We start from the raw sequence: 27,607 nt of genomic DNA on the forward strand, positions 1-27,607 counted from the left end.
GTCGCAGCGATTCTATCGCTGGGTCGCTGCAGGCAATGTACCATTTACCCTTCCATACCAGCGACGACAGAATCGCAGTCGCCAAGCGATAGAATCGCGTCGTGACTGTCGCGTCGCGTGTGTTTGGGGAACCTTAATGTAATTTTTATAGCTGGCACTGGATCTGAACTGATCATGATGGGTCATTTGTATATCAGAGTATTAGGTATGTTAGAAGAAGCTATCTACGTAATTACGTAGCGTAGAGCCACTATTGTTTCTACGTTATAAACCCAATTTTTAGAAAGGAATAAGCTGGAATGTATACGAGCTACAAAGCGTTATTTATTTATGTAAATTATGAAATAGAAAATTATTTCTTTAATACATTTTCAAAGGCAGGATTGTACGAGAACGAACACATAGAGCCATGGAAAGTTATCGCTAATTACATCAGAGGTTTTAAAACTAGCGATGAAATATTATGTGCAAATCCCTTTAAGAGTTTTGAATAAATTTTTAAGTATATTTTAATCACACTGGGATTTTCGTGCCTATTCAAAATTGCACTAGAAGATACACACACATATTTTCTGAATTACGTACCAAACGTGGACAAACTCAAAATCGCAAATCGTGTAATATGGAAAAAACTGGTTCAATATCCCTGTTGCGATGTTTGCACGACCCAACCAATTTGTATGTTTTATGAATGATATGATTATTATTATTAGTATACTTAAATACGCGGACTGTACACGTGTCACGTACAAGAGGCACCATGTAGAAGACTTTCGTAAGTATGGTAGTTTTTATTTCTGATGGGCTTATTCTCGGATAGGGCCTATACCCACTCGAAGTTCTCGAGTGTCGTGTAATATGGACCTTTTTTAGCCACTGAATGATGAACCATTAGCTCATGCATCTCAGCGAATCGAGTACCCATGAAGTTGTTAGGACTTGGCGTTTGCGAAGGACAATATAACAAGGGGAGACAAGAGGGAAAAGCAGTTTTGCATCGCCTACTTTATTATACTCTCTTAGAAGAGGTAAACCATTTCTATTACATCATTTAAAAACTATTAATCAGCAATCTGTCATTTTGCTCTAGCTTTTGTGCTGCTTTCCACTATAGTCTCATGAATTTTATCACACTAATTCAACAGCGTTTCATAATAAGACAAAATTAGTAGTTTTTAGTGGAGAGATATATATTATCTCTTATAGATATCAATACATTAGATCATAGCTCACCAAAGTTGGGGGGTCGCGACCCCCTTCCATAAGATTTACACAGGAGGGAGGGTCGCGACCCACCACTTTAGGAAACTATGCATTAGATAACAAAAATGACAGTTATGCGTTGCTTCCGTATTGAGTGGTGTGCCCTTGAAAGCGCGAGTGCTTTTAAATTTGGATTCTGTGAGGATTATGTAATCTAATTTACTCTAAGCAATCTTGATATTCCTACCTACGCCCCTCTTACCTTAGTTAATAACAGTTTGTTATTTTTCCAAAGAGTAACTTCTTAATGAACCTCAGTTGAAAGCAGTCGCTTTTCAAGTTTGCTCCGTCATTTCGTGTATCCCATTCTAAGAGGTATGGGCCCAGCCGGCAAGGAATCAGTTCACGGTATTCCTCAATTCCACGGAGAACTTGTTTTCTATAATTGGAGTTTTCGTGTACGTGCATATCTGGATGTTATGCGAGTGGTACATACCCTGACGGAGGACGGAGGATCCTCCGGAAGCAGCAGAAAAATTGAAGTTCGACGAGGCGAACAAAAATGCAAAGTCCATGTTGATTGATTTCCTGGAAGATGATTGTCTGGAAATCATACGAGATAAAACAACGGCCAAACAGATGTGGAATGCTTTGGAAAATTATTTTGCCAAGAAATCGACCGTGAATGACCCGTGAATAACTGCTCTGGAAAATCTTGGCGACGATGAGCTATCGCTGGACGTGGTGAAGCATCGGCTTTTGGGCGAAGAGGTGAAGCTACTTGATAGGCATCAAGACGACTCAAACGAGAAAGTAACCGCGTTTTCTGGTGAAAAGAAAGCAGATCGATTCAAGAAGTTCCTTGGTAAGTGTCATAAGTGCGGCAAGAAAAGGCATATGAAGAAGGACTGCCGCCATAAACACAGTGAAGCGAATTCTGCTACTGGATGTGGAAGCAAGGCGGTAAGCTTTATGGCTTACGATGAACGATGCTGGAGTCTTTTCATCTTTGAGCAAGCTGTCAAGTCTAATCATCATCAACGTTGCGAAGGATGGTGAAACTTTGGAAGCACAGAAGAAAGGTATCATCGAAGGTGTGAGTAACAAAGTCCAAGGCTGGTATAACGGTACTGTTCTGTGGTAGACAAACTACCTTGCGGAAAGATGACATGACTATTGCAACGGCGTACCTGATTGAATGCTTGTTGTGCGTATGTATGCCAAGCAGAAGTTAGGTATTTATGGCATCGTAGACTAGGACATCTAAATCAACAATCAATCTCGAAGCTGATGCAACACAACATGGTGGAGGGTATTGATACAAAGCCGGAGAAGATCAGATTTTGCGAACCATGTGTACAAGGAAAGTAGTGCCGTGAGCCCTTCAACGGTACACGTCAACGAGCGACTCGTGTTTTGGAGAGGATACATTTGGACGTCTGTGGTCCCATTGACCCCCCGGCATGGGATGGATGGCGATATTTTGTTTCATTCATCGATGATTACAGCCTCTTCTCGGTCAACTATATGCTGAAGAAGAAAAACCATGTTTTCGAGCGATTCCGAGAATATGAAGCGATAGTGACAGCAGTTTTCGGCAAGAAAATTTCAAAACTAACGGTGTATCAAGGCACAGAGTACGGATCAACCGAGCAAAGGAAATGGTATAATAATAAAGGCATCCAGATTGAGACGATAGTTGCTTATTCCCCGCAACAGAATGGAGTGGCTGAGCGGTTCAACCGAAGGCTTATTGAAAAGGTACGTTCAATGCTTTTGGATTCTAAAATGTCTTAAAGGATGTGGTGTGAAGCAGCGTTAACCGGTGTCTACTGAACCAAAGTCCGACGAATGCTCTGTCGGTCCAGTTGACTCCCGCTGAGTTATGGATGGGAGTGAAGCCCAATCTGGAGAAGCCTAAAATTTTCGGGTGCAGAGCATTTTCATGGATACCTGGAAAGCATCGAAAGAAACTAGATGCCAAAAGTTTTTAGGTTGTGATGGTTGGCTATGCGCCGAACGGTTATCGACTTTGGGACCGAACTCGTCGAAAGATCATCGTGGCACGTGACGTGAAGTTCGATGAAGGTCGTTTTCCGTATGAGTTGAAGCAGAAGCTAATAAAGATTCGCCGTTGGTAGTGCAATATTCTTACGAAATAAAGGGGGATAAGGAAGTCGCAACGCAATCAAAAGCCAGAAGTCGCTAGACAACTTGAGCAGTTAAACCAGCCAAACAATACCGACGATGAGCTTTTAAATGAATCCGATGATGACAAGTCAAATGAAACCAGGGATGAGATAGAGAAACCAACAGCATCGGCGCTCACATCGCAATCAGAAAACCACGAATCCAAAAGGCAACCGTTGGTGAGGCGTAGCGATCTGGAGCACACATTTTTGGGTAAGTTCTTTGACTATTTTGTTGGTTATGCAGCAACTTCTGCGATCCCCTTATCTACAGATGTACTCGAAACATACGGTCAGATTGCACGTCGAGATGACAGAGACGATTGGAAGCGTGCTGTTGCAAGCGAGCTGGAGTCACTGAGGAAGAACGATATCTGGAAAATGGTGACTTGTCCCAAAGATACTAAACTTCTGAAATTCAAGTGTGTGTACAATCTGAAGGAAGATGAGAACGGCAAATTAGTTCGCTTCAGAGCCCATCTTGTAGCGAAGGGATACCTTCAGAAGCAAGAACACGACTATGAAGAAACCTATGGACCGGTAGCTCGACTAGCTACAGTCAGAACCGTTTTGGCGTTTCTAGAAAATACTTCTACCACCAAATGGATGTACGTAATGCGTTTCTCCATGACCGCTTGAAGGAAACTATCTTTATGGAAGTCCCGGAGGGTGTATCAGCAAAACCTGCTTGTCATAAGACGAGTTTGTACCATCCCATTCAATTTCACCACTTGGTTGTACCTTGACAAATACGTATTTCGACCTCAACAGTAAGATCGTCTTCAGTGTCTCGTTCTTGATTGACGACCTTACTGTTGAGGTCGAAATACGTATTTGTCAAGGTACAATCAAGTGATGGAAATAAATGGGATGGTACAAACTCGTCCAATGACAAGTGAAGACATTCAACTAAAAAGCTCAAAATAATTTTCTTAGCAAAACCTGGTCAAGTTTGTTGGTTGCTGAAATCTTTATACGATTTGAAGCAATCACCTAGATGTTTGAATGAACGATTCAACGAAACAATTCTCGAGATAGGCTTCAGGAGATCAAGACATGATTATTGCCTGTACACAAAGTTCGATAAGGACGATGAACTGGAACTAATTCTGTACGTTGATGACCTGCTGGTGGCTGGCCGCAACCCGAGCAGGAGCGACGACCTCGATAACAGAAATTGGTATGATTTAGCCTTGCATAAGAGGTAAAATACCAAAAAATAATACCAAAAAAATTATAAGCAAAATACTTGAGGCATACCATGCTTAAGTATTTCAATACCAAACGAATAATAATTGGTTATGCATTTGGTATTAAAATTCAATTTAATAATTGAGTTTGTTATGGCTTAAGTATTGTGCATATTAGTTTTTGGTATTATTCCTCTGGTATTTTACCTCTTATCCAGGGCTAGTTCATAACAGAGTATGGTATCAATAACAGCATTAGGTATCATTGAGCCAATTTTTCCTGCTCGGGAATCTTCCGTCAGTAATGAAGCTGCAGAAGGATCTTGCAACCAAGTTCGAAATGTCTGACTGTGGGGAGCTCCGACACTTTTTGGGCATGAAGATTATGTATAATCGTGGCAATGGACAGCAACAGCTTTCTCAAGATACCAGTATCGAAAAACTTGTGAACCGTTTTGGGATGTCCAGCTCGTACACCAATGGAGAAAGGCCTCACGCTTAGTCGAAGTGGACCGGATGCAAGCCAACCATATCGTGAGCTACTGGGATCACTGATGTACATAATGCTAAGTGTGCGACCGGAAATTTGTTATCCTGTCGGATATTTGGGGCGTTTCCAGCAACAACCGACCACTGAACATTGGCAAGCCCTGAAACGAATTGTTCGATACTTGCAAGGCACGATCAAAATTCAGCTGAATTTCAAGCGAGACCCAACAAGTAAACTTTTGGTTGGATACATTGATGCCGATTGGACGTCCGATACAGAAGATCGGAAATCAGTGAGTGGCTATCTGTTTAAAGTATTTGGATGCTCGGTAATCTGGTGCAGCAAGAAGCAGACCATTGGCTGTTGCAACTTCGTCTAGTGAAGTACATCGCGTTCAGTGCAGCAGTTGCCGAATCTCTCTGGCTGAAAGGGATACTTAAAGACGGTCTCCTTTATTTAAAATATTAAGTTAAAAAAAAGCTGAACGGATTTTGATTCAGGAGATGTTGATTACTTTGTTATGCTTTTCTAATGCGTTAAAGAGGAACACTCAAAAAAATAGAGGCCCTCGTGTTGTTGTTTCGACGATGCACATTTTATTTGCATTCGATTCATTATAAGAGACTGTTACATATTTGTATTTGTATTTGAGATGGTCTATCTGACTAATAGTCTTAATAGAAATAAAAACTTGTTACTAGTTTAACAATCGTTTAACATGATTTACGAAACGTATCGAGATCGGTTCATTGTATCCAAAAACCGTTCGATGTTAGCGTGGTTGTAGTAAAGTAGTATTCCGCAGTGATCTATTCGTTACAAGGAAGTTCATCATGGATAGAACATCGGGGGCATCAGTTTCAGCAGACAAAAGTTTAGCAGCAAACAAAGATTGCTGTATTTTACGTCGGTTTTCCTCCGTGTCAAGACCTAGTAAACGACATCTTTCAGGACAGGGCGGCAAGTTTTCAGGATTTCCCAACGGCAAAGATGTTAGCGCTGAACCTATGAATCCCCTTCTACTCGCTCGAGTTTTAAGCACCATGTGATCTGATGGGGGTGCCAAGTAAGAGACTCGCTTTCTAAAATTGGAAGGACGAGTGCACAGTACAATAATTTCCAGCAGTATGGATCCGAGACCTTAGAAATGAAGCCTAGCTGCCTTGTTGCCTTTCAAATTATCGCTGAACGGTGCAAATCAAAGGTCACTCTGGAGTCCAGCAGGGTCCCAAGGTTTGAGACCCTGACTAGATTTTTGCAATCAATATGAACAACATGAAATGTTATCACTTGGCATTTTTCCACGCTGACAGTCAGCTTTTTCCTACGGCATCAGTCGTCCAATAGATTTAACGATACTTGTAGAGCCTGGCAATCCAACAATGTGAAGCTTCATATCAGCGTACACAAGTTTGAAACATTCACCAAGACCCAAAGCAGCATCTTTGAAGAAAATCACGAGCAGTAGCGGTCCAAGATTGCTACCTTGCGGCACACCAGATTTGTGAAAGGCGCTGAAACATAACCATCGATCTTCGCCCGTAGTTGCCGATCCATAAGATAGGACTTCAACCAAGATACCAGTTGTGTAGATATTCCGAGACGGGATAACTTGTGTAGCAAAATTTTGTGGTAGATTTTATCGAAAGCTGCTTTCAAATAGGTGTAGATAGTATCGATTTTGTCCTCCATACTCGAGATACACATTGATGTAAAACTAAACAAATTCATGCCCGAGCAGAAATCCGTGTTGATTGGTGGATATATAGTTTTTGGTAGCATCCAAAATTGCTCTGCACATTATAATCTCAAATAACTTTGAAACAGCCGAGAGGCTTGTGATACCACGATAATTCACCGCGTTTGAAAACGGGTTGAAGATATCACACAATGTGCCAAAACGTCAATGCATCGGCATATTACAACTGCAGACAATCTATCTGGACCAGCTACGAACGAACGTTCCAGTTTTTTTTCTGCCAATGAAACCATTTCTGGATTGACGGCAAATAATCCAAGCTCAACCATATTAACAGGAACATCTCGGATTGCTTCCTCGATTTCCTACTCGATGCACGAATATTGATGCGAAGAGCTCGCCAAACAGTTTGCAAGACTCATCGGTAGACGCCAGATGATGCATTCAGATATTCGATGGGATTGTCGCGCTTTTTCGTTTAGAATTGACAAAGTTCCAGAATTCTCGTGGGTGTCATATACTGAAGTCCTGAAGTGTACGGATTGTTGTGCCCCACGGTTGAAAAATTAAAAATAATATTCAATGCTTTTAAATATTATCATTGCATATGCTCCATGGAAAAATGACTCTAAGGCTAATAATAAAGTTGAAATGTTGCTTGTAATTTAATATGGAAAATTTAGGATCCATATTAGACCTCTTCACGTTTTCCAAAAATATCAAAAATTCAACCGGTCAGCCCTGAATCACAATTCTTATGCTAAAATATGCTTCCTGTCAAGTTTTCAGCTAATTCGGAAGAAATTTTGAGGTGGCTCAAGTCAAATTAGTGTTTTTGGGCTATTTTCAATTTTTGTATATAATGAAATGATTTAATGGTGGACGAGCTCGGTGGTCTAGTGGCTACCGCTTCTGCCTTATAAGCAGGAGGTCGTGGGTTCAATTCCAGGCTCGTCCCTTTCCTACTTTGTATTTCTATCATAGTTCTTTCTGTGTTTCACGTTCTACCAACACGATTCCTACAGTTATAACCTTCCTCCACACTAACAATTCCAAAACCTCCCGACCTATGACCTATGACCTATGAGAGGTCGTAGAGTTTTCTGCATCTTTCTTAAGTAGGTGTCCTACTAACCATCCTTCCTATTCCCCAGCATTCGCAAGGACGTGGCCAGGACAGATCTCGACTATTGGAGAGTGCATTTCTTCCATCTAAGAGATATTGATTAGTCCCAAATCAATATCTTCGATTACGGATGAAAGTGATGCATCTATCATACAATAGTCCAGGCTTGTACCACCTACGAATGTGTGCGAATTGCTCAATGCTAAATGCTAATGCTAAATAATGAAATGATTTAATGGTCTGGTTTATTTTGGGTAGAACACCAAAAGAGCAACATTTGAAATGCCCACTGAATAGTAATTTTTAATGAACAGTAACTTTTAGATGATTTACTCAGACAACGCTTAAAACGGTTGAAACATAAAAAAGAAGCATCACTCAATTTTCCCCTTGAATAAAATATTTATATATTTTATCAAATTTCATTTCATTCGATATTCTACATGGCCTGATAGTGTTCCGTGCTATTTACACGTGTGGTAAAGTTCCTCGTGCTACATTTGTGGTAAAACTCCATGATAAAAAATCGCAACAGTCATCAAACTTAGTAATTGGAATTTGTTACAACTTTGCAAACAAAACACAGATTAATAGCAACAGTTATCAACATTGTTACCTACGTACCACTTGGATACAAATACCGTAGATTTCTTACATGTTACAAACAAAATATCCTATTCGGGCCCAAACGAAGAACATATACATATAAATAGTAATAAATGTTTTGCCAACAGTATTGTGGGAACCAGAAGATGTCAAGCACATGTTTATCCGATTGTAATTATGACAGGTGTACTTTAATCCTCTTTTTATAGATGTGATGTACAACTTTTGACAAATGTTTTAAGCTTGATTATGATGAAGAACCTACAAACGTATAATTCAACATTTGCAACGATAATTTTAGCAGTACTTTTTCGAATCAAATGATTCAAGGACTCTCCGGGGTTCTAAACTTTTTGAAAAATAAAAGTCAATGAATGTAATTCAATGTTACTAAAACAGGTTTTTTGATACGTATTTGTAAAACTGAAGAAGCTTCATCTGAGTGTTTCTTTTTTAGTGGATGTTGAACAGAGTCTACTCTCAACACATATTTCGTTCCTAATGACAATTTGCAATGGAATTTGTTACTGTGTACGAATCATGAAAAAGCTATCTTTTCTAGAAATGGTATTAACTTTATAACATTAAAATAAACAATACAAGATGAAGAATATCAACGATGATAGAGGCAACTCAAAGAGAGAAGAAGAAGATAATACCATAAGTGTCTAATCTAGATGTAAAATTTGTTATTACAGTGTTATAATGGAGTGAAATGAATTAATAATAGAGTTTTAAAGCCAAATAATAGAACTACCTGATCTCGTTTTTTTCAGTGGATTTGACATTAAAAGACCTATACGAGTCACTTATAGAATTCGTAAAGCAATAGCATTTTGGACTTGGCAAACATGAAACATCCTATCAATAAAATTGAGAACACGAATAATATAGAAGAAAACAATGAAGCAAAATCGTATTCTAACGTTGAACTTCCTGTTATATGAAACAAAATCAAACTCAAGATTGTAGGAAATTGTTGTATAGTTTTAGGTGTAAAAAATTTATTGCAAACCGCACTCGAGTGCTGAATGAACGAAACTTAGAAACATAAGCAAATTTAGGTTTGAAGAAATAATGAAGCACGTTTGAATTTGCACAGAGATGGAATATAGAAGGCCAATTTGTGGACATGCGTTGATATAGATCATATGAGAAATGAAGATCGAAGTTTATTTTTTATAAGTGTAGACACAATATGAATTTTCTATACGTTGAGACTTAGGAATTTCACAACAAGAGAACAACAAACTTTGAATAAAATGTGTTGAACCAATGCAAAACATTAGGAGTGTGTATCTGATCTAAATATCAAAAGAAGAATCGATCAAAATGGATTATATTATATCTATATGGTTAGCAGAATAAAATGTTTCCGGTATAGGTGACTTATGTAACTAATTATCCGAAAATTCTTTTTACGGTCAATCCACCCCAAACAAGGTTACGAAAGATGCCGAAATATCATACGTAACTTGTATGCCTAGAGATTGAAATATGCACAAACTTTCACAGGTGTAAAAAGGGTTCCATTCATTGTAGGTGGATTAATACGGGTTTTATTTTTGATTCTACATGTTTTTGCATGTTTTAGAAAGTTCTAGATGACATGAAATTGCGTCGTTTGGTTAATACTGCGACTTGAAAGCTTGAAAAATATTAGAGGCAAATTGTAGCAGCCAACATTATACGCATAACAAAGTACTAATAATTGACTTATTAGGGCGTTAATACTACTATCTATCAAGTTGTAAGGGAATGTAAGTTATGTTTAGTCAAAAACCAATAGGAATTGACCTTATGCAAGGTTGTTTTTGCTCGCAACTTGATGCAAATGGCTCTCACTAGTCACTACTGGTAGTAGAACAGTTACTTATACTATATAAATTTTCGCACAATAAAGGATGTTTACAAAGAATTGATGGACAAATATACCATGCGTCTCCATATACGTGTGGGGTTTGAGTAAAATGCCTTCAGCGTGTGTTTATAGATTATACACCACAGCCCCACCACAATCGGCGAGCAGCAGGCCATGACTCTGCCTCTCCTTGTTAGATCTCCGTGGCATGCGCACGCATCCACGGAGATCACTGTAACAATTTCGTTCCGGCCATTTAGGGCCACACATTTTGGCGATCCTGCTAGTCTACTTTTTGGATCCTGTCGCTAATTACATGAGGTAAGTTGAATTCAAGTGGTTAAATTGTGAAAAGTGATATATTTTATATATATCACTCTTCACAATTTAACCACTTGACGGTACTTCTCCGACATTATCGACGTCAGGACGCTAACATCGACTCTGACCACTATCTGGTGATGGTTGAACTGCGCCCAAAACTATCCATCATCAACAATGTTCGGTACCGACGACCGCCGCGGTACGACCTAGAGCCACTGCATACGCGAAGTATCTCGAGGCAGCGTTGCCGGAAGAGGGTGAGCTCGATGGGACCCCTCTTGAGGACTGCTGGAATACAGTCAAAGCAGCCATTAACTACGCAGCGGAGAACAACGTCGAATATATGGGACGAAGTCGATGGAACGATTGGTTCGACGAAGAGTGCAGACAGATTCTGGAGGAGAAGGACGCAGCGCGGGCGGTCGCGCTGCAACAAGGTACCCGGCAGAACGTGGAACGTTATAGACAGTAGACCCGCCTTTTTCAGCAGAAGAAACACCGCCTGGATGAAGCAGAGTGCGAGGAAATGGAACAGCTGTGCCGTTATCAAGAAACACGCAAGTTCTATCAGAAGCTCAACGCATCCCGCAAAGGCTTCGTGCCGTGAGCCGAAATGTCTCGGGATAAGGATAGGAGCATCATGACGGACGAACGTGTGGTGATCGAAAGGTGAAAGCAGCAGTACGAGGAACATCGGAATGGCACTGAGACTACAGGCAGTGAAAGTCAAGGCAGCGGAGGAGATGACTACCTCAGTTCAGCGGACGATGGAAGCCAACCAGCCCCCTCCTTGAGGGAAGTTAAGGATGTCATCCAACAGCTAAAACCAATAAAGCAGCTGGTAAGGATGGTATCGGAGCTGGGCTCATCAAGATGGGCCCGGAAAAGCTAGCCACTTGCCTGCACAAACTGATAGTCAGAATCTGGGAAACTGAACAGCTACCGAAGGAATAGAAGGAAAGGGTTATATGCCCCATCTACAAGAAAGGCGACAAGCTGGAGTGTGAGAACTTTCAAGCGATCACCATCCTTAATGCCGCCTACAAAGTGATATCCCAGATCATCTTCCGTCGTCTGTTAAACTAGTGTATGAGTTCGTGGGAAGTTATCAAGCCGGCTTCGTTGACTGCCGCTCGACAACGGACCAGATCTTTACTGCACGGCTACCAGGTCCCAACGCACCATCTGTTCGTTGTTATCAAGGCGGCATACGATAGTATAGACCGCGTTGAGCTATGGAAAATTATGGACGAGAACAGCTTACCTGGGAAGCTTACCAGACTGATCGAAGCAACGATGGATGGTATGCAAAACTGTGTGAAGATTTCGGGCAAACACTCCAGTTCGTTCGAATCGCGCCAGGGACTAAGCGCTAGAAGGTGTCATGCGGAGAGCCTGGTGTAACAGCCGGGCTACGATCTGGACATTTGCATCCACGAGCTCGCCCAACTCTACGGCGAACCCAGTAGCTAAAGTAGAAGTTAGCTAAAGTCGGAAGGGTATGATGGGCAGGACATGTTGCAAGAATGCCGGACAGCAACCCTGTAGAGATGGTGTTCGCTTCCGATCCGACAGGTACGAGACGACGTGGAGCGCAGCGAGCGAGATGGGCAGACCAGGTGCAAAACGACTTGGTGAGAGTGGGGCTTATTCGAGGATGGAGAAATGCGGCATCGAACCTTGTATTGTGGCGTCAAATTGTTGATTCAGTGTTATCTGATGTCACATAAGATTCTAAAGTGGAGGCCATATAGGTACTTCTTCTTCTTCATTGGTATTACCTTCCCCACTGGGACATTGCCGCCTCGCAGCTTAGTGTTCATTAACACTTCCACAATTATTAACTACGAGGTTTCTAAGCCAAGTTACCATTTCTGCATTCGTATATCATGAGGCTAACATGATGATACTTTTATGCCCAAGTAAGGACAATTTCCAAACCGAAAATTGCCTAGACCGGCACCGAGAATCAAACCCAGCTACTCTCAGCATGGTCTTGCTTTGTAGCCGCACATCTTACCGCATGGCTTACCGTTCGCAACTTGTTGCAAATGGCTGTCACTGGTAGTAGAACATTACAAACTTTGAATTTATGCACAATAAGGGATGTTTACAAAGAATTGATGGACAAATATACCATGCGTCTCCATATACGCGTATACTTATATAATGAGCATGTTTAAGGCTCTAGAAACCGTAATCAACAAAGCAATGATAATATTTTTTGTTAATTGCATCAACACTATTACAAATTGAAGTAAAAATATAGATTTTACTGCTAATTTTCAACTTCCCGATCAATAATGCATAACCAAATTATAACAAGGGGAGTTATTTATTTCAGAAAAATATTGTAATAAAATGTAATAAATTTTGCTGGTGAGTTGTTAAAATAACAAAAAATATATCAAAAATACCTCTAGTCATAACACAAATAAAACAGAGGTTGATACTTTCATTACAACATTATAACAAACGTTGATATAATTTTTCTGTACAAAAATCTACTTTCAAGGTAATTGCCTACATCACGGATAAAATCTGGTACACTACCACGACGGATTTCCATCCATTATCTAGGCAATTAACATTGTTCCAGCTATGTATTAATATCGAGCGGGCTCAAGTTATACTGAAGGTGATTGCTTCTGATTTTGTTTCCAATGTCTACAAAAAATGTAGGCAATTATTTTGTGAAAATAATCATAACTAATGTTGTTATAATTTTGATATGAAATAAAACTGGCCGAAGACACATTTTTATCGAATTATCTAATTATTACACACGTTGTTTTAAATAACAACCGTTAATATAATTGAGATAAGTAAGGCCGTCTTCAGTGTCCCGTACTTGACTCGACTTAGTAAGAGACATTGAAGATGGACTTACTGTTGAGATTGAAATACGTATCTGTCAAGGTACAATCAAGTGGTGCAATTAAATTTAATTGTACTAACTCGTCTTATGACAAGTAAAGACATTCCACTAAATGCTCAAAATAATTTCCTTATCGTCAACTACTTCCAAACGATTTTTTTCTTTATGACATTTTGCTCACTTATAAGCAGTTTATCTATCTGAAATTGAATTTTTTTTACCTTTTTTCGAAGGGTTAACGATGGCTCTTACAGGGTTGAATAAGAGTTCCTAAAAGTTCCTTCACATAATATATGTTGCATAGAAACAGTTTTCATTGAAAACATATTTCTGACCACCCATTTGAATGAGAATTTCCGATAGTGGTCAGAGTCGATGTTAGCGCCACGATATGTCCTGACATCGATATTGTCGGAGAAGCGCCGTTCATCAATCAGAACGTGATCGATTCCTGATCGTGTCCGCAGTGGTGTTCTCCAAGTGTACCGACAGGAAAGATGCTACGAATGGTCATATTATTGGCGGCAGCGAAAACAATTAGTCAGTGGCCGTTTTCGCTCGTCAGCTGGTAGGCGCTGAACTTGCCAATATTTGGTCTGAACCCCTCCTCCTGGCCAAACTGAGCGTTCAAATCTTATATGATGATTTTGGCGTCCTAACTAATCCGAAGATCAGCTTTAGGCTTATTTCTTTCAGTAAAGCAAACATATTCGATTTTGACTATTTCTATTGTTACTACATATATTCACAAATCGCACAGAAAAAAATAGGGATCCCATATCATAAACGATAAAAAAGGTAAACAAAACTTAACCGAGCTAGAACACGTCTTTTTTTACAAAATGTATCGTTTAGATATATAAATGCTTTCTGAAATGACAAATGAAACGATCACAAGACACGAAAAACTTTAACATTGTTAAATCAAAATGATATGAACGAAGCGGGGAAAATTATGTCATAATTTAACAGCTAATTAACTACTTCTTTACTATATTCTTCAGGAGTATTGAAGAACTATTATAGTATGCAACAGCAAACTGGAATGTACGATTGTTTCGATTGTTTAAAGCAAGGCTCGCACGTATGATAACATGCCACACAGAATCTAAAAATATAAGCGGAAAGCTTTTTGTTGCTATAGACCATTTAATAGATTGATTCTGTGTCTGAACAAGCTTGAAATTTATTCTAGCAATTAGATGATTTAGGATGCAGGAAGTCAGCAAAGAATTTTTTCTTCTTTTTCTTTTCTTTGGTGCTGCTTTCGGTCTCGTCAGCATCCTGAAAGTAGGGGGACTATTTTAATAGTCTGTTTCATGGTCAAGTTTTGAACTGTATGTACCTTCTCTGAGTCGATTTTCTTCGATTTGGCCAGCTTTTTTGCTTCCTTGAGTTTCTTCTTTTCTTTCTTCGATAACTTCACCGATGCGTCACCACTTCCAACAGCTTTCTCCGAGTCGGAATCCTTTTTACCGTGCTTCTGCTGGCTGGCTGCTCTTTCTTCGATACTTTGTTTAATGCTCTGGAAGATACGAATAGTTCATCACAAAATGTTGAATATTACATTCAAAGCGATTGAACAAAAATAATGATGCATAAAACTAAACAAAAAGTAAAAAACAAAAACTAAGAATAAAGGTAGACTACTTCAGAGTTAAGTAATGTTATCTAATATCCACAATTAGCGGAAACGCTCCTTGAATTCATATGATGTGCTCAAATCAATACCATTTGAAAACAAAGAATTGGTGCACAAATTGTTTTATTTCTCATTTTTGTGATTTTTTCAGCAACGAGCACGCCGGATAACAACAAAACACGACACAAATTGAACCTAAGGCCCGATGCCCACGTAGCGGTTTTTTAAGCGCCGTAACGCCGCGTCCACGCAAGGTACCCAGCATCAAATGGAGTAATGCACACGTAAACGTGTGCACGACTACATGTGATGCTGGGTACCTTGCGTGGACGCGGCGTGCACGCAGCTTGAAAAAACGCTACGTGGGCATCGACCCTAAATTGCCTGTTTTGCGGATGTTATTCATATAGGAGCATGTTATTATAACGGAACAGATACCTTATAATTCAAATGTTAAAGTATCATCTCAGATATCATTATTTTGTTCTACAGACATCTAAAAAAAGAACGATAAACTCATGTGTCGTATTCCTGCCAAAAACGGCTAAATGGAATCCGCCATCGAAGAGCGGTGCGACAATTCATCTTTATCTACTAATTTTATCTTTATCTACGGTTTTCAACGTATACTGATTTTAAACTTAAATCATTCACCATAAACTCTGAATACTACATCATGAACTTATTATGGACTGCAATTAAACATGATAAACAAAAAAACCTTTAAGAAATGCTTCTTACCATATCCTCTTCCGCTTCCCTCAGTCGATCCATTTCAAGACAGTCAACTACTTCATTTCGCATCTGGACGATCTGTATGAATGATAAAATTGAGAATGGACAAAAATCAAGAATTATTGAACTTCAAGTTTTTGCTAACCTCAACCAACCGAGCGATTAATGCTTCTTCCTTCTCTTTATCGGTGTCAGTTTTGTTCCGTTCAGGCTGTGCCATCAACAGACGAATTTCGTACTCCAAATCAGCCTGTTCCTGTTCTAATCGATGCTGACGGCGCCTGTATAAACAAAAAAGGATTGGTATAGAAGAACATTGTATTGCAAAATGACTGCAGTTGTCTGACAATGTGAATGAAAAGTTCGCAAATTCTGTATTTAATATAGCATTTGCGAACTTTTCATTCACATTGTCAGCCAATTGTAGTCAGAAATTTTCATTATAAGATCTTATAGAAGTCAGATCACGATGAATGAACACAAGCAAAGTCGATGGCAAAATTAGAAAAATCCACTTAACGTGTTCTGTACATGCCTGGAGCATCATGGTTATTTTTTTTAAATCAATGGTTTTTCGGCCCCAATAAATTGAAGCCGCTTGGAGGAAAAATGCTTTTCTGCTACGTTATCAGTTCTACGTTATGATATTGATATGTGAATAGAAACAGCTATGTGCTTACGAGTTGCATTACATTCCCATACTAAAGATGGGTTTTGGTGGCTCCAGAGAGGACTGGAAAATACTTAAGAATCCCAACAAAGATATCTTACAATAAATGTGTGCAAATATTGATAATAAATAATTTCCGTTTCCTTTTACGAACATGATATCACAAATCAGTCAGAAAAGGGATTGGTGCGGTTTCGCAGTTATAAAATGTAACAAGCTAATGTCATTTGAAAACTGAGAAAAATATCATTACATATTTGCTTACAAAAAATTGGTAATGTTAAAAACTAATAAATTGTCCTCCAGCAAACTTAACGGAAAAACACCATCGCTTCAATTAGTTAGTAACATGACTGCACTAGTTTACAAAATAACGAATTTATTAAATGAACGAATTTGAAAATCAACCAAACAATGAATTAATGAATTGGCGAGTTAACAAATTCAAGATATATCCACCACAAGGCCCATAGCCTTTTACGCATTGTGTGATTTTATAATTCAAGACCAAATTTTCAAAACGACTTATCTGCTTCTGTAAACAAAGACTCAAACGGCGATTTGACGATTCTGATAGCTCTCCCACGCAAACCAACACCATCAACAGGTAGCGGAAACCTTCACCTACCTATTGGTGGTGTTGGTTTGCGTGGGAGAGCTATCAGATTCGTCAAATCGTCGTTTGAATCTTTGTTTACAAAAGCAGATAAGTCGTTTAGAAAATTTTGTCTTGAATTATTTATTTTACATACATCAAAAGTTTATGTTCACCCTATAAAACATATAACAAAGCGTTTGACACATATTTCTTTGGTCTTATGACCGATTTGTGATCTTCACGGCTCAATCGAAGGATAATAAAGGGTGTATTCGATAAAAATGGCACATACAGATTTACTCACCAAAATCAAACCGATTATCGGATTTTCCTGAAATTTTCAGGGAATGAAAAACTTTTAATGAGTTATGATTTGTTTTATTCGATTTCATCACCCATTCCGAATGCGCGCACATTCCTTTTCACTCCACCCATCAAATTTTGTACAATCGATTTTCCCAGTGTTTTTGTTGTTTTTACCCAAATTTTATTCAACTCCAGCTCTATTTTACTAATTTTGGGATGTTTGCGAAGTTTTGTCTTCACAATTGCCCAGAATTTTTCAATCGGGCGAAGTTCCAGTGAATTTGGTAAGTTCATATATTTTGGCCAAATTTAACTCCGTTAGCTCGGTACCACTCCAACACGTTTCTAGCGTAGGGGCAGGACGCCAGATCAGGCCAAAACAGAGTTGACACTTTGTATTTTCTTATGGATGGTAAAATACGCTTCTTGAAGCACTCTTCGGTGTAAATCGTACCGTTGATTGTTCCGGAAGTAGTGAAGGGAACGATTACTTCACCACTTATGCAAAACATCTGCCTTCTTTGCAAATTTTGATAACTTCTTTGTTCGGACATCCTCCGGAATATCTAACTTAGACTTGGCAACGAAATATTCTTGCCCTGGAAGTTGACGCAAGTCATCCTCTACGTAGATTTCATCATCCATCACGATGCAACACGATTTGGTGAACAACATCATGTAAAATTTTCGGGTGCGAGTTTCAGCAGTGGTGTTTCGCTTTTCATTTAAGTTTGGGGTTTTTTGCATCTTGCAAACATATAACCTAGCACGCTTCATGGTTTTCTGCACAAAACCAATCGACAGCTTGGACTTTTTAGCGACATCTCAAATGGACACGTTTTGGAACTTCTTGAGCTGTTGAACCACTCCGAGTCATTTTACTGTCCATTGGACCATTCACTTCCTTCATTTGAACACTCAGACGCTCCTTGAAGGTTCTTATTACACGAGATACAGTTGAATTTGTTAGCGATCGATCGGAGGGACGCCTGCGGATTTTGATGGTAGATGCACACATTTTTTCCCCTGTCGATCTTTTGTTCCGGCAACATGATCGTAACCACTGTATGAATAACTATGAAACTCTGCAGATGTAAACACTATAAATAAGATTTACACAAATTTTCTGGTTTTTTACTCAAACGGTTCAAAAGTTACAGAAGATTTTTGGTGTGCCATTTTTATCGAATACACCCTTTAAGTAGATCTTGAGCTTGAGATAATTGACAGATAAAGTGACCAGACGTCCCGCATTTTACGCAACACTCCCACATTTACACAACTGCTTTTAACTGGGCTTTGGACAGTTTGGATAACTGCTTTTTAACTGGGCTTTGGCCCAGTTAACGAACGCCCAGTTAAAAAGCGCCCAGTTAGCGAACTGTTGCTGTAATTCCATTCCACTGTGAGGCCGTGTTCAGTGTCTCGTATTTGACTCGTACTCGTTCTTGACTAGTACGGCCGAAATACGTAGGGAAAATACGTAGGGAAAAGATGGTCAATATGCTAAGCAAATCTCTTAAGATTCAAATTACCGTCATCCAGTCATTGACGAGAAAGACAGACGTGCTCGTACCACCCCCCAGTAATAAAACCACCCACCGAGGAGAAAAAGCAGTCTCCAGCTGGATGGGGGTAGAGATGTCGTAAATTAATCGATTACTTCGATTAATCGATTAATCGTTGTAATAATCGATTAATTTTGAATCGATCATTACCTAACGATTAATCGATTCAATAATCGAGAGAGATCGAGAGTAATCGATTTGTTACTAATCGATTAATCAGGATTTTACGACATCATAAGGATGTCGCAAATTAATTGATTACTTCGATTAATCGATTCATCGTTGTAATAATCGATTAATTTTGAATCGATTATTATCCAACGATCAATCGATTCAATAATCGACAGGAATCGAGAGTAATCGATTAGTTACTAATCCATTAATCGGGATTTTACGACATCTCTAGATGGGGGAAGTATTTTTGTTTCAAAACTACATCATCCAATAGCGAAGACATAATTATATCCGGTGGATACTTCATTTGGTTGTACTTCGCTTTAGTTTTTCAAAAAAACTGCCTTTTGCAACAAATTTTCCCAAGAGGGGAAATCGACGATATATATATATATATATATATATATATATATATATATATATAAAATATATATTATATATAAAAGAGCGTGAGAGTAAACCATGGTACGCATGGTCGGTAGTGTTAGAACGACTGAAGTCTGGTGAGGTCTGGCAGGAGTGTCGGGGGCAGATACCCCTGCGGCACCTCAGCATTAGGGGATATGAAAGTCTTGCTATGCCTGGCAGGAGTGTCGGGGGGTTGATGCTTCTGCGGCACCTCAGAAATAGGAGACATGAAAGGGTCTGCCTCGTAGCTGAGGTACAGCGGCATAGGAGCCACCAAGCCTCCGGCTTGGTAGACAAGTGGTACCACCCTGTTTCAGGACAGGGTGAACACCAACTGAATCATTCGAGCGACATAGGCAGGTGAGTGTTGGTTGGGGCACATGTGGTGCCAGTATGTTTTGTGCACATGTGGTGCATGGGGAGTACCAGGAGAGTTGAGGCGGATATGTGCACTTGTGTACGTCATGTACCCAATAGTCATCCCCAAGGCCCAAAATCATCCCCCGAAGTTTTACTTAATTGCGGGCCGGGGGTATGACTGGACAGGAAGGAGTTGGTTTTAATGGGTCGGGAGTGGTGATCCCATCCCCACACTACCTCCCTAGTAACATTTTGGTATTATGATGGTTTTATAACACTCTGGTAGAGTAAATTATGGTCTTCAAGGGCGTTATAAAACTTAAAATGTTACTTGTGCTGGGTACGCCTTCCCAGGAATCTTGGTAAAAAAAAGACAGACACTTTGCTTCCTAAGACGATTGGTTATAAGCACGTTTTCGGAGTGAAATGATAGCCTTTCGGAACAACTCTGTTGTGCGAGAAAGGCAAAATGAAATGGTCTGAGTTCGTATCCACATAACTTGAAAACGGCTGGATGGATTTTCTTCATTCACGTTCGTCATACTTTTCGACGGCTTTGTATTATATTTTCTTACACGAAATTCACGAATAAGGCTGGAACAAATAGAATTTCCTTTTTTCGTCATGTTGGTGTTTGCATAACGAAGTGGGTGGTAAATAAAAACCCAGATAATTCCACCTAGCGATGATGGCGCCTTTCTCGCGCAAAAAGGTACGCTTACACCTCGATGATGTACAAGAAAGGCAAAACAGTTACACCGTCTAATGTTATGATAGAAAATTTACACTAGTAGACGACAGATGGCGCTGCCAAAAGTTTCTCTCCTATGTTCGAATTTTGACTTTCGGACAATTTCATAGTACTATGAAACTGAACGAAGAGCATACTTACGCCTAAATGCGTGCAACACGAGTATCTTTATAGTACGATAAAACTCTCAATGGGAGCAAGCCACGGATAAACTTTAAAAATATTCATAGATGCAAGGCATTTTTCATAACACAATATTGTTCTATGTGACTATGTCTCATCACTATTTTAATATTATCTATTTTTTGCAATTTGCAATTATTATGAAATTCAATAGTTTTCATGCGTTTAAGTCTCTGTCGGATGCAACTTGTTGCAAGAAAATCGGTTAGGAGTTTCTGTGTGAAAATTTGGCTAATGTTTTTATGGCATTTTGTGCACACGCACACACGGACAGACAGACATTTGTTCAGCTCATCGAGCTGAGTCGAATGGTGTATAACACTATGGGTCTCCGGGACTTCTATCAAAAGTTCGAATTTGGAGTGAAATGATAGCCTTTCGGTACAACTTAGTTGTACGAGAAAGGCAAAAATAAATGGATAAATTGATAAAATCGTAAAACTCATCAGTTTTCTTTAAAAAAAATCTGGGGAAGCACAATATTATATTTATTTTTCCAGTCAAATTTTGAATCCCCCCTCAAATAATAAAATAAAGCCACATAAATTCGAGGGGGTGGTAACAGAAGAAGAAAATTATATTTATTTCGCCCTATAGTAGAGTAATTTGTGAAAAACTAAAATTAAGCTTCATGTAGAAAAATCGCATGGGTAGTTCACAACACGCATTTTCACCTACCATGCAACTACCTAGTGATATGATAAAGCTATACAATACACTAAAAAGCGGCTTATCCTCCACCGAAATACCCCAAATTTATACTTACAAATACATCAGCTCGGCTTGCCTCCGAAAAAGTTCGTTCTTCTCGTTCACCAGCTCAAACAGCTGCATAATCAGATCTTCCACCTCCTTCGAATTGGTCTGGATCCCGGTGATATCCATTTCCGGATCGACGCCTTCGCACCGTTCGCGAATCATCTGCTCCAGTATCACGCCCTGCTTCTCCAGTCCCTGTTGTTGCGTTTCGATAATGTCCAGCTCCTGGCGAATCTCTTTCAGCGGGAGCATTTTGATCGCCTTTCGCTCGGGCAATGGCACAGGCAAAGCCGGCGCCGGCCCTTTGCGCCGCTTCCATTTACCCTGCTGAGATTTGTTGGAGATCAATGCGTTGTAGGAGTCGTTCTGAGAGCTGGTTGGTGACGTCTGCGATTGACGATTGCGGTTTTGAGCTTCCTTGTTGTCCTTCATTTTCTCCCATTGCCTTTCGCTCGGTATAGTATCCAGCGTCAGACTATCATCGTCAACTTTCAAGGGAACGATGGTTCTGCGGTAGACTACAGAGTCGTTGTTTGATACTCGACTCATCGACTCGTTGAAGTCTGAATCATTGCTGATTAAACTGGCATCGAGTTTTATGAGTCGCTGAGTAGGGTTGGGGGATAGTGATTTTTGTTCGTTTGGCTTCGGCGTAGATGACGGAGGCGCCGGAGCTATGCGTTTTTTACGCGGCGTCGTAGATAAGGATAAGTTTTCGGTTGATACTTTTGTACTGGCAACTGGTACATCCGGTGCTTTTGATTTTTTGCGGCGCGTTATAGTCATTGAAGCAGATGCACTGTCCAAAGATGAAGCAAGCGAGACATTTGAGCCACCGAACTGACTCGACATAAAAGAGGTCTCCACCGAGCTTATAGAATCTGAATGGTTGTGCTGCTTGCGCGGTGTGGGAACCGGAGTTCGTCGAGGAGAGGGTTTAACGATCACTGGAACAATTTCTTTCTCAGGTTCGTCGTCTTCATCTTCGCCGAATGGATTTGCAGGAACAGATTTTATTTTGGGAGGTGGTGGACGAGGCGGTTTATTACTAATTGGCACCGATTCATCTTCGTCATCACTTCCGAATGGATTTGTGCTAGCTTTACGTGCTGAAGGAACAGGCTTGGACGGAATTGGCGTTTTATCTTCATCAGAATCGTCTCCAAAGGGATTCAAATCCGAAGGATACTGTTCTTCAGCTGTAGGCTCTTGATCCTGGTTTTGTACAGACTCTAATATAATTTCCGGCTTTTTCTGTTCATCAATAACGATATCACTTATTTCAATGGCTTCATGGTTAGGCACTTCGTCTAGTTTGTTCAAAGTAGAGTCAATCGTTTCATCACAAATCACATTAACCTCAGGCACATTTATTGACTGATTCTTTTCCTCTTCCACCTTTTCTGGTTCATTATGTAGCTCATCATTCAAGTCTTCCCTAACTGTAAGTTCTGTATCGAGAGTATGTTTTTCTTTCTCATTGGATGCGTTTTCACCTACTGTTGGCTGAACTATTGAATCCTCTTCCAAATTTTCAGGCTCAACATCAATGATGTTTTTCAATTCATCAGAAGTTCTAGAAGTCTTACGTTTGATTTTAGGTGACTCAAGAGATTCATTGTTATCACACTCAGTAACGGATTCGTCAGTTCCTTGATTGCCGTTTCGTTTCTCTTCCGAATTGACTTCGCTAGGTATTTGAGGCGATTCATTACCGACAGTAGATTCAATTAGGTATTGTTCTATTTCTTGAGATATCAATGGAGGAGGTTCAGTTGTTGGCGGGATTGGAGGAGGCTCTTCGCCTTCCGGCTCTATGTCGCTATCCGAAGACTCTTCGGCAGCGGTTGGTTCAGTCTTCTCTGGTTCTTTACCGTTTTCCAGCGAATCTTTGAGGAAGCTAGTCATCTTGGCCCGCCGAACCATGTTGACTGATTTCTCCTCATCGCTAAGTGATGCCGACTCGAAAAACGATATGCGCTCCAACAGTTTACTGCTACGACTGATGCGAACATTGTCACGACTATTATTAACGGGCGGCTCCGCCACGTCTGACGACATCGATCGTCGTCGTTCAGTGATTTGGATTTCCTCGTCTGGGCACGTTTCGCAGCAATATTCGCCATCGGTTTCCGTCTCGTAGAAGCTGCCCAACGTAAGCTGAGTCCCACAGCGGGCACATTTTAGGCAAGAGCGATGAAACAGTTTTTGTTCGAAACTTATCCGCTCGGCAAAAAAGACCGGGTTTCCGCACTTGCGGCAGGGCTCACGTTTTGGGACTCCAACGAAAGCGGTTGAGTTGGCCATCTAGTTGTAGAAATAATGAATTAGTTTAGGGATATTTAGACCAGGTAAAATGATGCAACTAATACAATCTATTTCATTAAAAAATTGAACTTATTTATAAATGCTGTTTTTTATCATTGAATATAGAAATCATTTCAAATGATTATTTATTTTGACAGACTCAAAAGACTAGGTAACAGAAATCGACATGGATCATCATGACAAAGGGTGTATTGATAGCTTAAATTAATATAGGTCAGATGAAATGGCATGCTTACAATGTTGTGATCTTTGAAGGTTGTATTAAAATAGAGTATTCATTACAAGTGTGGCATGTGGCCACAGAAAAACTTTAGCCATGAATGTATTCGGCAGTAAGGCAAGGTCTATAGTTGACAATTGTATAGAATATCTAATCAATATATTGTTTTAGTAATCAAAATCGAATAGATAATTCCAGGCTATGACATGGTGAGTTGACTTCCGGGGAAAGGCGCGTAACATAGCTCTGGTTCTAATCAAATTATCACGCTTCCACGGATCTTCCGATGACAATTGACCACCAGTTAAGGGTTGTGTACTTGGATGGTACTGTAGCCTGAAAACAGTTGTTTTGAGATTAGGCCCTACTATAGCGACCGTGTGCCGCTCAAAGCGCACTAGCCTAGTCCTGGTGACTTTAGGCAAATTTGACCCGACTATATCTGTTCACCAAGGATGTGCGGCTCCAACAGCGTCTGTTTTGGCATCCAAGGGCTTAGTATGAAATGCTCTTTCCCAGAAGCTATATATCTAAGATGGTAGCCATCCCGGTGGATAGGAACCTTAGGTCAACAACCTACTGTTCACGAAACTTAACAAATCGTTCGAGAAACTAACAAAGAAATATCGAGTACTGATTTAACGACAACGACTTTTGACATGAAGCAAAGGACACGAATTGGAATATGGAATGTTTTAACGTTAGCTTAGCGAGGTAAACCGGCACAATTCGCCAGCGAGGCACGGCTCATGAAGCTCGGAATCCTGGTCAAACTTTGGAGAACACAAACTACCGTCGGGAGAGGTATTGTTTTATCCCGGTATTTGAAGAAACAATGCTCCCCAGCACCGAGACGTTGATTTCCTGCTTAGTACCCAGGCACAGGCTCATCAAGTGGGAACCAATTACGGAGAGAATAATCATTGCCAGATTCGGAACACGGGTTGAGAACCTCACAATAATCCCATGTTATGCGCCATCCGATGTTGCTGAGTTACTGGACAAAGAGAATTTATACAGTGACCTTCATGCCGTAGATAAAATTCCGAAAGGTGACATCAAGATCTATATGGGCGACATCAATGCGAAGATTGGCTCCGACAACACGGACTATGAGCGTGACATGGGACGTCATGGTCTTGGAGCAATGAGTGAGAACGGTGAACTGACATGGTGATTGGAGGATCACTCTTTCCCTATCGACCAGTGTACAAAATCACGTGGGTCTCTTGTGATGGACAAACTGAAATCAAATCGACCACATCTACATCAGCCAAAAATTGAGATGGAGCCTTCTTGACTGCCTATAACCGCATATCAGTCTAATCTTTGCTGGATATCCTATTCACATTGGGACAAATATACGATTGAGGGCAGTTGATGTCCGGAATAAGCGCAGTGTTGACATTGCGTCTGACCAGCACCTTGGCGAGATCCGATTACGCATTCCTTGGATTCAGCGACGGAAGGAGATACTCCGATGGCAATTCAATACACGGTGACTAGAAAATCCAGCTGTGAAGAGATCGCTCGTTGAAGAACTTGGAACTCGGACAGCTCTGTTCTGGAAGGTGGCATCGTAAAAGATCAGTGGACGGCCATCATGTACGCCTTTATTGAAATCAGCGAAAAGAGTGGATTACAGATGCAACCTGGCGGAAGATTGAGGAGCGTAAAGAAGCAAAGGAAACCCAACAACGGTATTCGACCCTAGAGAAAGAAATTAAACGCTGCAGACGAGACAAGAGATCGTTGGTGGACTCCCTGGCCGACGAAGGGGAGAAAGTGGCGATATTCGCCTCCTCTACGATATCTGAGTGGAGTAAAAATGAATCCGAGGGTGCCGGAGAAAGACGCGACAGGTGAGTTACGCACCGACCCAACTGATCAGCTTAAACCTTGGTTCGAGCACCTAGAACAACTTCTTTAAGTTTCGCCGCCCAATCAACCATCAATAGCTCAGTCTGAGTCGCCAAGCGTGCGACGCATTATCCGCGTCAACTCCGAAGTTCCATCGTTGCAGAAGATTGAAGCATGAAACCCAACAAGGCTCCCGGGGTTGATTGCATTTCAGCGGAGATGCTCAAAGCTGGTCCCATGCTATCTGCGTAAATGTTGCATCAGATATTGCATAATCCTAGGAAACGTGACGTTTCCGGTCGACTGAAAGCAGGGCGTCTTAGTGAAGGTCCGGATAAAAGGGATCTGACTATCTGCAACAATTGGCGGGGAATCGTGTTGCTGTGAATTGTTCTCAAATTTCTGTGCAAAGGTATCCTGAATCGGATACATAGAAAGATAGAAACGACTCTCCGACGGCAGCAGGCAGCCCCGGAAGATCATTTGTAGACCATGGTCAACGAATTACAAAAGTCTCTCTATTTGGTATTCATTGACTACGAAAACATCTATCGATCGTTTGAACCACGAAAATCGGTGGGGCGAACAAAATCATCGGCCTCATTGAAGCGCAGTGTGCCCCGGTAGACCGTTATTATAAAATAAAAATGTCCATCAAAACCAAGTACAGAGCTCGATTTCTATGGTAATTCGGCACCTCTGGACCAATTTTTAAAAAAATCCCTAGGAGGAATCTCGAGAAATCTTGATTTGAAGTTTTTTATTAAGAAATTTCAAAATAATCTTTATTTTAATTCAATAGTATCCCCAAAATACCTTCAAAGCCATCCAAAAAGTGGTCCAAATTGTTTTCAACCAGTTTGCATTTGTTGCCTTTATTACAGTTATAAATTTTTACAACTGATTAAGCTCACCAAACTGACTTATGTATGTTTTTTGTATGGCTTGAAGCTGTCTATCTTCAAGAATGCTACCTCTCGTTCAGAACCATTCATGAATTCACGTGCAGGCTGCAGATTCTTTGTTGAATGCCATTCAGATTGAAGTTTGTATTTTTTTTATTGTATTCACAAATGTATTCAAGCATCAGAAGTAAAGATTAGAGAAAAAAATTGATGAAAAACAACAGCTTAAAGATTTGTTTAAAGTAGTGTAGTTGTTTAGCATTATATAACAGGTTAAATCTTCGTCAGATGCTGTAACAATTGAATTGACGGAGCTTTATCATATTCTGAGATTTCCTCGCAAAAGGATCATCGGACTGGTTATGACTCCAAAGATGGCGATAAGGAAAAGCTACAGTTTTCAAGAGGATCTCTCTCGAGAACCATAGAAAACATCAGGAAAAATGCACAAGAGAAAGAAGCAATTTTACACGCTTTGTGCATATTCTTTTGGGTTTTCGGTTACGACGAAGATAAAATATCCCATTTTTGAACTTTCAAAAACACTTTAATAAAGAAACAAAATGAACCTTGG

The 27,607-nt window shown here is 40.2% G+C and overlaps 2 protein-coding genes across 9 annotated transcripts in view; one reads left to right on the forward strand and one right to left on the reverse strand.

The window, feature by feature from the left end:
* Positions 1–5,061: 5,061 nt before the first annotated feature.
* Positions 5,062–5,451, forward strand: LOC134222150 (uncharacterized). The gene has a single exon (XM_062701294.1). It carries the CDS (start codon positions 5,062–5,064, stop codon positions 5,449–5,451), a length of 390 nt encoding a protein of 129 aa, XP_062557278.1.
* An 8,829-nt stretch (positions 5,452–14,280) lies between these two features.
* LOC134220011 (MICAL-like protein 1) overlaps positions 14,281–27,607 on the reverse strand; it is an 89,434-nt gene continuing 76,107 nt past the window's right edge. For 7 of the 8 annotated variants that reach the window (XM_062698935.1, XM_062698934.1, XM_062698932.1 and 4 more), the window contains 5 exons: positions 21,728–24,027; positions 16,089–16,224; positions 15,950–16,021; positions 14,912–15,091; positions 14,281–14,850 (listed from right to left, as the gene is read on the reverse strand). In XM_062698935.1, the coding sequence (XP_062554919.1) occupies positions 14,758–14,850; positions 14,912–15,091; positions 15,950–16,021; positions 16,089–16,224; positions 21,728–24,027 (2,781 nt within the window). In that variant the 3' untranslated portion in view covers positions 14,281–14,757. Of the gene's footprint in view, positions 14,851–14,911; positions 15,092–15,949; positions 16,022–16,088; positions 16,225–21,727; positions 24,028–27,607 lie in introns of those variants that run through there. The other variant, XM_062698938.1, reaches the window with a different exon arrangement.

Source organism: Armigeres subalbatus, chromosome 3, assembly GCF_024139115.2.
Source record: "Armigeres subalbatus isolate Guangzhou_Male chromosome 3, GZ_Asu_2, whole genome shotgun sequence".
Lineage (NCBI taxonomy): Eukaryota > Metazoa > Arthropoda > Insecta > Diptera > Culicidae > Armigeres > Armigeres subalbatus.

Excerpts from the sequence above, each read along its gene's own strand:
- LOC134222150 (XM_062701294.1), top strand. The coding sequence starts at position 5,062 with ATGGAGAAAGGCCTCACGCTTAGTCGAAGTGGACCGGATGCAAGCCAA.